The sequence below is a fragment of the Alosa alosa genome, chromosome 12, assembly GCF_017589495.1.
Source record: "Alosa alosa isolate M-15738 ecotype Scorff River chromosome 12, AALO_Geno_1.1, whole genome shotgun sequence".
In the NCBI taxonomy this organism is placed as follows: Eukaryota; Metazoa; Chordata; class Actinopteri; order Clupeiformes; family Clupeidae; genus Alosa; species Alosa alosa.
The window spans coordinates 9483282-9494323 of NC_063200.1; the positions used below are offsets into that span (position 1 = coordinate 9483282).

The 11042-nt window shown below is 44.6% G+C and overlaps 2 protein-coding genes across 3 annotated transcripts in view; both read right to left on the reverse strand.

The window, feature by feature from the left end:
- gpat4 (glycerol-3-phosphate acyltransferase 4) overlaps positions 1-4372 on the reverse strand; it is a 28240-nt gene extending 23868 nt beyond the window's left edge. The window contains 2 exon segments of the mRNA XM_048258606.1: positions 2634-3148; positions 4141-4372. Coding sequence (XP_048114563.1) covers positions 2634-2801 — 168 coding nt within the window. The 5' untranslated portion in view covers positions 2802-3148; positions 4141-4372.
- Positions 4373-7114: 2742 nt separating this feature from the next.
- Positions 7115-11042, reverse strand: part of cabp1b (calcium binding protein 1b) — a 41335-nt gene continuing 37407 nt past the window's right edge. For both annotated transcript variants that reach the window (XM_048258602.1, XM_048258603.1), the window contains 5 exons: positions 10866-11009; positions 10539-10648; positions 9181-9255; positions 8719-8791; positions 7115-7668 (listed from right to left, as the gene is read on the reverse strand). In XM_048258602.1, coding sequence (XP_048114559.1) covers positions 7643-7668; positions 8719-8791; positions 9181-9255; positions 10539-10648; positions 10866-11009 — 428 coding nt within the window. In that variant the 3' untranslated portion in view covers positions 7115-7642. The remainder of the gene's footprint in view (positions 7669-8718; positions 8792-9180; positions 9256-10538; positions 10649-10865; positions 11010-11042) is intronic.

Consider the following 11042-nt stretch of genomic DNA (forward strand, 5'->3'; position numbering starts at 1 on the left):
GTGTGTGTGAGGGTGCGTCAGTGTGTGTGAGTATGCATGTGCCTGTCTTTGTGTGTGTGTGTGAGAGTGTGTCAGTGTGTGTGTGAGAGTGTGTCAGTGTGTGTGAGAGAGCGTGTCAGTGTGTATGAGTATGCATGTGCCTGTCTGTGTGTGTGCGCATGTGCCTGTCTGTCTGTGCGTGTGTGTGAGTATTCATGTGCCTGTCTGTGTGAGTGTGCATGTGCCTGTCTGTGTGTGTGTGTATGTGTGCCTGTCTGTGTGTGTAGATGCTGGCCTTGTAGTTGTGAGCCTGAATAGGCAGCTGGCCTCAGTGCTCACAGTAACAGAGACTGCCTGTCTCCCCATCTCACACACACACAAGGCCAAAGGCACAGGTTGAATCAGTATGATGCTCTCGATCTTGCTGTTGACACTGTGTGTGTGTGTGTGTGTGTGTGTTTGGTCTTGTACAACCCTGTGGAACTTTGGTCTTTGTACATGCCAGGCTGTATTTAAGATGGAAAATAAGAACATAAGTTGTGGCATGACAGGCCAGCATTGAAGATAGGATGAAACTAGCGCTGCTTTGGCATGTCTAGGCCATGTTGTTCCTGTATTGTAAGATGGAACATAAGAACATAACTAGCGCTGCTTTGGCATGTCTATGCCATGTTGTTCCTGTATTGTAAGATGGAACATAAGAACATAACTAGCGCTGCTTTGGCATGTCTAGGCCATGTTGTTCCTGTATTGTAAGATGGAAAATGTAACTATGCCATGTTGTTCCTGTATTGTAAGATGGAACATAAGAACATATTTAACTAGAGCTGCTTTGGCATGTCTAGGCCATGTTGTTCCTGTATTGTAAGATAGAACATATTTAACTGATGCTTGCTGAATGCCTTGAAAGGAAGATCCGCAACTCTTTCACTGTGCAGCATCACAATAGCAACCAGCTCAACATGAGGCCTGTGATATATACTGGTATACTGTGATATAACTGTGGAAGAATTACGCTAGACTTCAACATGAGGCCCTGTGATATAATTGTGGTAGAATTACGGCAGACTTCTTGCCAAAAAGAACAGGACAAGTGTATTGCGCATTGTCCTCCTTCTCCTCCTTTGTGAAATGTGAGTGTTGGATGCGTGCCTGGATCTCATTTCAACAAGACGGCCTTAATGGACCAGAGGCAGGCGCAGCGGCAGAGGCCAGCGAAGCCTTTAATAGAAATAGAAAGGACAGGAGGAGTCGGACGGCCACTCAGGGGTCACTCAAGGTCACTCGCTCTCCTCCATGTGTATCCTTCTCGCTCCACTGCTTTCATCTTGCGCTTTTTATAGCTCTGGGCAAGCGTGTGTGTGTGTGTGTGCGCGGCAAACTGCTGAGCTGGCATGCCTCTAGGCCGAGGACAACAGGGAGGAAGAGAGACGAAAGGTCCAATCCAACGGTCTCAACAGACACAATAAAGTCAGGCACACACGGCGTCAGAGGCCTGTGTAATCAGACGTAATTGTGTCTACTGGGAAGGCTCCTGTTGGTGCTGTTGTCGCGTTGGTAGTCAAGCAGTGCCATAGCCAAGGTCACTCATATATTAATGTCTGCCTTGATCACTGCAGGCCAAGGTTTCGATTGTCTGGCGTTATAATTTATTTGCCTCCGGTATACTTTGGAGTGGGTAAGACTGTGTTTAGTGGCAGGCAACACATACTGATGACTTGCGCTAGTCTAGCAACTGCGAACTCTGCAATTAAAAAAGGCTGGATGAAACGTGTTGAAAACGGTCTCCACTAATAAATATCACACTTGCTAACTTGGAAATGAGGTGTCCAAAATCCTGAACCACCCCTTTAAAGTAATTTTGGACTGCAACGATATCATCTTTTCACTTTTGGTTTGATTTGATTTCCACACCGGTTATTTCAGAGCAGCAAGAGGGGGTTCAATTTCGGTCAATTGATTTTTTTTTTAAATTGGCAGCAGGCAGCCTAAAGTTAGAGGAGCGTTGACGCCGCAGTTCAACACGTGTGTGTTTTTGCGTGTTGGCATACATGCTGAACGGAACATTTTTTTTTTATCTTGATTATTCTAATATTGATGATTACTGTTTACAGCCCATGGAAATTAAAAATCCAGAATCTCAAAATATTAGAATAAAGAATTTATAATAAATAAAAAAAAATGTCGACCCGAGAAGTTTCCTGAGCCTTTAATCTCTCAGTCTGGCTAGGGCTATGGACTTTTCCACGATATTCTAACTTTGAGACACACCTGCAGGGACTGACCGGGGAGTAGGGCACTCAAATAGTGACTACATGAGACTGATCGCTGAGTAGGGCACTCAAACAGTGACCAAATCAGGAACAGGACTTGTGTGAACTATGATGGATTATCTACAGTTCACTCTCAGCAGAGCAGGGCTTTTAGGAGAGAACTTCATCAACAGCTTGTGTAAACAACCAAGCAAACGTGCTGTGCAATATCACTATGTGTGTGTGAGTGTGTGTGTCATTCTCTTTGTGTAAATACTTAACTCAGTACTAAGCATAGCCTACATTTCTGTGATGAGGACCTTCTATAGACACACAGAAAGACATGCATACAGTTCAAAGACACACATAAATACATACATACATACACACACATAAACTTACTTCAAACAGCTTGACCAGGGCCTTCATGTAGAGGCGTCGTATGCCAAAGGACACTCCAAAGATGGCCGGCACGATGATGAAGACGAGGAGGAGAGTGACCCATACGGTGAAGGAGATGCCAAGCAGCATGCAAATCAGACTGTTGAAGGGCACCAGGTAGGACGCCATCTTGCAGGGCAAGGCAAACTCACACAAACCGGACGGTCAGAGAGATGCTGACAGTCGGGGAGATGAGGAATAGGAGGTAGAGGATAGGGTAGAGGATAGATAGAGGATAAGGAAGTCGAGGAGGAAAGGGCTGATCGGTCCACCTGTACCTGCCTTAAAAGCTCCTCGGCCTCTGATGCCAACACTGAGACTCGGCCTTCATAAGTGAGCACCGAGCCTGGCGCGGTGATCAAGACTGGAGGAGAGGGCGTCGAAGTCCAAATTCTATGAGGAAGCCTTTTTCAGATGGCAAGCAATACCACGACCCAGTTTCTACCCCTACTTTATCATAATTGGGATTCTCAGGCCTGTTGTGTAAAGAGAAAGAGGGGGGGGGAGGATTGAGGGTTTAACGTTTTAAAGACTAACTAGCTTACCTTGATAGGCATGGGGGCAAGTGTTTGAGCAATGTTGCTGGGCATCCACATAACCGGTCCCATGTATTATTATTGGATGGATAATTATGAAAATGTGCCTACTGATTAAGTTCTTCAGAAAAGAACATAGTGTCCACTGTCAATGGGAATGTGTGTCAAAACAACAATAGGCCTACCCTGCCCTGGACACTGCCAAGCCACAAGGCTCAAAAAGTTGCCTTTTATAATATCATCAGCTCTAACCAGCATGTTAACTTTGCATGTTAGCAAAGCAGCAGGCTGCTGGAAACTATTGTGTCCAAGGCGTGAACACTTAAAACGGAAACATTATGATAAGTGTCCTGATTAGGCCATAATAAACAAGGTTACCTGGCTTTTACGTCCTGGTCGTCTGTATGAATAACGTGTCAGAACGACGTTGTCGTGACCAAGTATATGCATTTACAGCATACTGAATTTAACATTTAGGTCTAAGTTACTGTTATCCTTGATATCCAATGCTTTAAGGTAACGTTAGTTGGCAAAATGAGCTTAGCTGGCCCTGTGCCGGGCACATGGTGTAACAATAACATTGGAGTAACGCTACTGATTGTTTGGCTAACTTTCAAGTAAATGGTATCATAGCTGACATCTGGTTCTGCCGCTCAAAGTCAGTACATCATCCATCAAACATCAAAATGTTCACCATCTAGTAGTGACATCGCTTCTAGCAAGACTGTTGTTGTGAAGTGCTAACTTTAACGGTGTTTGAAAGCTAAATCGACCCACTGGCTAAGCTAAGTGTTAGCTGGCTAGCTACCCAAAATGGCATGCATTTTCATTCATATGCTTAGCTGGCTATGGAAGCTAGCATAGCATGTAATAAAACAATTGCCACCTCGTATGCAAAAAAACTAGCGTTTGGTAATTATAGCGATACTTACCAACAATAGCCTGGAAAACATTCGTCTGCGAGTTCATGAGTTGGAAAGCCATACAGAGCTACATATGTAATGTGTATGATAGGTATCTAACTAAGGCAGTCGTAATAGCCGTATGCTGGTTTTGGCGGAGAGAGCCATTCGCCACATCTCCGAAGGTTGCAAACGCAGTCGTGAGACTTGGGACAGTAGAGAAGGGAAAGCGGTAGCGCTAAATCAGGTGGCCCATGGATGCATAGAATGATAATAACGTCGCACCAGAGAGAAAAAGAAAACTTATATGCAAAATACAATGACAATCACGTAAACGTAATAACGTCGCACCAGAGAGAAAAAGAAAACTTATATGCAAAATACAATGACAATCACGTAAACGGACAAAAGCGAAACGAATAGATAAATGGAGGAAGTTGTTATCGTTCTCTTAACAAATCACCAGCCAAATCTTAAATTCTGACAGGTTTTATAACTTAATGATGTCATAAAACTGCCTATTATGTCTGATAGTGCATACCTGTGCTTCAGTTCACATGCATGAGCATATGGGTCTCTCTACAGTAGCTATTAACAATCAAATAAAAAAACGATAGGCTATAGTTTTCCACATAGCCTACCATAAAAAAAATATATTGTCCATATCGAAAACATGCTATATTCTGTATCTTGTTTCTTAATAAAAATGTATTTAATGAAATTAAGGCAGGCCTCTTTGCTAGGCTACTCTCAGGGAGCTTTGCATTTGGTTCATCCCTGATCCCATGTATTATGCCCTAAAAGGGTTTGTTTACCAGAGTAATATTTTATACAACACATCTAAGCTTTTGACATAGGCCTACTCTTTATCAGTGCCCCTGTAGTACAGTAAGTGTAAGACCATTGTCTACCAGCTGAAGGTGCTCCTGTTCCATGCTGTGATGGCCTACCTTCATTTCATGTTCATGCAACACCTGATCACTTTCTCTTCTGTGTTTTGACACTGCTGACAGACAGTGAGACTGCCCTGTTCTCATCAGCACTTGTCTGTGCTTGCTCAGGTAGGCCTGTGTGTGTTGTTCCATTGTCCACACTTGACCCGACGCCTACTAGGCTATAGGCTACACAAGCATTAGGAAGATATTCTGTTTCTACACTAAACCCTTATAAGAGTGCACCACATTAGTCTCCATCCCCCGAGAGTCTTATGCTTCAGTGGGCACATCTTAAGTGCATAGAAAGACATGCCTTGTCTTGGCAGAAAAGATGTCTAACAAGCACCTGGAGCATTGATAGTGCTATAGACAGGTTGTGCTTAGTTTGGCGTTCTTGGCATCAAGTGCTAGGACTAGAAGAAGTGAAGGGAGTGATTGTGTATCTCACAAATGAGTTTTGAAAAGACTATGTTCTATAGTTTAGAGTTCCCATATTCTCCTGAATGTATTTATTCAATGGTGGAATATTACATTTGAACTTTGTATTGCACTGTAACAATGGATTACAATGACAATCTTTTGTTGTCATGGACATGTCTGTGGGATTGGTTCCCAGAGGTATGTTAGATTGGGATTGGCTGTGTAATAGTCCATTAAATCTCAGTGTGTATTGTTCTCCTTCAACAGAAAGAAACACATAGATCAGTATCTCTCCAACACTCTTTAATCAAATCTATTATATTGCTACAAAGATAGCTGTTTTTGGCATGCATAGAATCTAAACATATTAACTTTAATCCAGACAAAAGATTGAAAATAGGCAATCACATATTCAACATCCATAAAAGCAAGCCCACACAAGAAGACCAACTTTTACACACACACACACACACACACACACACATACACACACACACATACACACACACACGCATGCACGCACATACATGTACATACACTTAATGTCTTTATTAAGTTTACATATCACACACATAAACACACACACACACACACACACACACACACACACACACACACACACACACACACACACAGTATAACATGGTCATGGAACAGAATGACACTTGATATTTCATCACAGTAGTATTCCCCTTTGGAATCCAACATATCTTTTTGCATGTTTTCCTGGCTGCGTACGCAGCCCCCAATTACTGTACAGGACTTCTTCAGCATGGCATAGAGTCAGTCAGTGAATAACACAGCACCCAGGACGTGAAATATGACAGACGAGTCGAGTCCGCCATGGCTCTCTACATTAGCTACATCGTTAAAGATAACACAGATACTCATGCAAGATATGGTCAGAATAAGGAGGATGATGAGTGGCCGAGGACCGCACACTCCTCAGAGAAAACAGCAACCTCACAGACGTGGATATGTTTATATAGGTCTCATGCCAGTGGACGCATGTTTGCGCTCAAATGAAAAAACAAATAAATTAGTTATAGTTAAGTGCAGTAGTGCAAATATTCTTAGTATTTATAGAGAAGATTCTCCAGCATTTCAGATGATATTTAATATCACAAGTTCTGATATGAGATCTCATCAGTGTCCAGTTACCATTACAGCATGTAATATTGGACAGCTCGCCAGAGGGGCAGAAAAAAAAGCTCCCCCCTTCCCAATTTCCCCTTTTCTCCTCTCCCCTCCTTCTCTCTCTTTCTCTCAATACACTCTCTCACACACACACATACACAAATAAACATTTTCGCCAGTACATAAATAGATATTACCTCACTATTGAAATTCTGCTAATACCTTTTTGTAATATATCCAAATGGAATATATTAAGAAGGAATGATAATTGGCCACTATTAGCCAAAAATATCAGTAAATCTTTGTTGCAAAAGAGTCAGGGAATGGCAGTGAAAGTGTTCCCAGCTGTGGCTGAGTCAGGGGCAGTAGACGTTGCGGAGTTTGGACGGCGGCGTGGGGATTCAGGGGATTGGAGTTTGGGCGGTAGTCGGTAGAGGAGTTTGGACGGGGGGGATTGGGGAATCAGGCGGTTGATTCAGGTGGAGTTTGGGGCAGTGGGGGATTCAGGGGATTCAGGCGGAGTTTGGACAGCGGCGTGGGGATTCAGGTGGAGTTTGGACAGCGGCGTGGGGATTCAGGTGGAGTTTGGGCGGCGGCGTGGGGATTCGTGACACGAGTGTCCCTTGTGTGCTGGGAGTTGAGCGACGTACTCTGAGGTTGTGAGACAGCCCCTGTGTGGTGGGAGTTGAGCGGCGTACTCTGAGGTTGTGAGACAGCCCCTGTGTGGTGGGAGTTGAGCGGCGTACTCTGAGGTTGTGAGACAGCCGATGTGTTTCCTGTCACTGCGCTGCTCGCAGAGCCTCTGTGAGCAGGTGGTGGTTGGGTAGGGAGGGAAAGGATACTGTCATATTAGGAGATGATGACTCCCACCTCCTCAGTTTAGACTGGCGGGATCAACAGTCGTTTGGTTCAGACGGCTCACAGCTTCTCGCTCTTAATACGCCTCCTATTTCCTCTAATGCATCTTAGGATAGATGTCCAGGTTTTGTGGAGTAGGCTGAGGGGGGTGGGGATAGCAGTGCATTTTCTTGGTCTATCCCTTAACGAGACATCATTCGCACAAACTCTGAGGGTGTGAAATACACATAAAAAACATTAACATAATTACAAACGTCACAGAATAAAGACATATTTCAAGACATTGTTTAAACTGTTCATGATCATGATCTGCAAATGTGAAAATGATTCTTGAGGCACACCTTTGCAGTCACACACAAACATAAATGTTCCAAACATACAGATGAAAGCCCCTGTGAGTATTATGTGAAGATGAGCAAAACACAGCGAATCCATTTCCTCTCAAATGATCTCATTACATCCTGACACTCATAAAGCCTGAACATCACAGTTTAATTGCCTTTGGAAATGAGCAACAGCATCGCCCCGTGATTGAGAGAGAGAGCGGGGGCTATTTTTAGCCTGAGCCAGCACACACACTGCCTTGTCTTCTCCACCGGGTTGCTGCGGCTGAAGCGGAGCTTGGGAGAGAAGGAAAGGGTGGCCAATCCTAATCATCATGGCAGAATCTGCCGTTGTGCTCTTTCATAGGGAAAGCCACCCAAGCTATTTCTGTCCCACTGCCTGCCTGCGCGCCTCATTTCTGTGGGTAATCTTTATGAGGTGCCATAATCCTGCGCTCGGCAGATTATCTGATGGACAGTTCAGTGGCACACACATACACACACACACACACACACACACACCCTGCCACGGTCGTGCTTTCTCTCTGGTGCTCTGTCTCTGTTTCTTCTCTCTCTCTCTTACTCTCTCTCACTCTTGCTTTCTCATTCTGTCTCTCTCACTCTCTCTCTCTCTCTTGCTTTCTCATTCTTTCTCTCTCTCTCTCACTCTCAGTCTCTCTCTCTCTCTCTGTCTCACTTCAAAGAGCATCACTCAGTTCCTAGCAAGCTAAGTAGACTTATATGTAGGTCGCTTCACTCGAGGAATCAAAATGGGATCCGAGAACAAGAACAAAAAGTGCTAAAGTACAAGAACAAGATACCTTTCTGACATAAATTTGAAAATGGGAGAACACACACACACACAGTCTACTCTACACACAGTCAAATACACCCAGAGGAGTCGTTAATTGGGGTCAGCTCAAGAGAAAGGTCACCTTCGAAGTCAACATGTCCATCTCCATTGAGGTCAATGTCACGCAGGATGTCTTCTAGGTCCCTGTGGCCAACCTGAAGCACAAAGCGAAACTCAGTTTTATATTTACGTCCACACTTCTTGATTTGTATTCCCCATGCACAGATTACAACAGTGAGAACAATTCCAGTCAATCAGTATGATGTTGCAAGAGCAGAGAAGTCACCCTTCACCAGAATCACAGGCTCTGCACACATGTTTGGCAAATAAAGCAGATGTAGATAGTTACAAGGAAATAGTGGGTCAATTCCCAGCACACAAAAAACACACACACACACACACACACACACACACATACACACACACATGCACAGACACACACACATGCACAAACACACACTCACACACATGCACAGACACACACACACACACACACACACACACACACACACACACACACACACACACACACACACACACACACCTGTTGGCCAAGTAGTTTCTTCATTGCCTCCCTCAGCTCTGCTGTGCTTATCTGGCCGTCACCGTTTGTGTCAAACTGAAAGTGAGGAAAGACGGGAAACCATAACAGGGCGAAAAGACAAAAGACATTATTGTTTAAACACAATAAAACATTATCAGTTCAAATAGACTTCACAAAGACATTATCAGTTAAAATAGGCCTCACAAAGACATTATCAGTTAAAATAGGCCTCACAAAGACATTATCAGTTAAAATAGGCCTCACAAAGACATTATCAGTTCAAATAGGCTTCACAAAGACCCACTTTCCCCCCTCATTTGGTGTTTTCCATGATTGTTCCATGTAGCTTGGGAGGAAACAACTAAAATATCCCCACAGAAAATGTTTACCGGCTCACAGCGTTTGTCTTGTTTCAACGGAGGTCAACACGTTAAGGAAGTGGTATGCTCCTTCGTGGACATTTGAGGCAGACATTTGATAAAGTTGTACAGCTGTACAGTTTTGCCCAAAAGCATTTGCATCAGGTGGTGGGGTGGGTAATTAACAAGTTGCAGTAGGCCTCCAGGGGCTCCCTTGTAAAAGAGATTTGAATATCTCAATGGGACATCACCTGGTAAAATAAAGTATAAATAAATACAAATAAAAAGGCCTACATCAGGTGGTGGGTTGGGTAAAATAACAAGGTGCAGTAGGCCTACATCAGGTGGTGGGTTGGGTAAAATAACAAGGTGCAGTAGGCCTACATCAGGTGGTGGGTTGGGTAAAATAACAAGCTGCATCAGGTGGGGCCCAGGTAAAGGTGGTGGTTTGGGTAAAATAACAAGGTGCAGTAGGCCTACCTCACATAAAATAACAAGATGCAGTAGGCCTACATCAGGTGGTGGTTTGGGTAAAATAACAAGGTGCAGTAGGCCTACATCAGGTGGTGGGTTGGGTAAAATAACAAGGTGCAGTAGGCCTACATCAGGTGGTGGGTTGGGTAAATAACAAGATGCAGTAGGCCTACATCAGGTGGTGGGTTGGGTAAATAACAAGGTGCAGTAGGCCTACATCAGGTGGTGGGTTGGGTAAATAACAAGGTGCAGTAGGCCTACATCAGGTGGTGGGTTGGGTAAATAACAAGGTGCAGTAGGCCTACATCAGGTGGTGGGTTGGGTAAATAACAAGGTGCAGTAGGCCTACATCAGGTGGTGGGTTGGGTAAATAACAAGATGCAGTAGGCCTGCATCAGATCCATGGAAGGGGAAGGAGGGGGATAATAGCACTAACTCCTCTTTCCTCTTCCCTCCGACTCGTCTCTCTTTCTCTCTTTCCCTGTCGCCCCGTGCATCCCTCGCTTCTCTCTCTCTCTTCCTCACCTCTTTGAAGGCGTCCCTCAGTTCTTTGATGCCGATCATGTCTGCCGTCTCGGCCAGCAGCTTTGGTCCCATCAGCTCCACAAAGTCCTCAAAGTCCACATGGCCGCCCACTGCACAGGAACACAACACAGCAGTGCACTACAGCTCTGTACAGAGACTCCAGAAACACATGCACAGGTGGACACAGAGTAGTGTGTGTGTGTGTGTGTGTGTGTGTGTGTGTGTGTGTGAGCGCATGTGTTCTTGTGCACACACACACACACACACACACACACACACACACACACACACACACACACACACTCATTTACAGACAAACACACTCACGGTTCATGTTGATCTGCTGGCTCAGTTCGATCAGCTCCATCTCGGTGGGCATATACCCCATTGTCCTCATACAGTTGCCCAGGTCCTTGCAGCCGATGAAGCCGTCCTTGTCTTTGTCAAACTCCTTAAACGCCTCGCGCAGCTCTGCCAACGGAGAGAGACGAGGTCAGAGGTCAT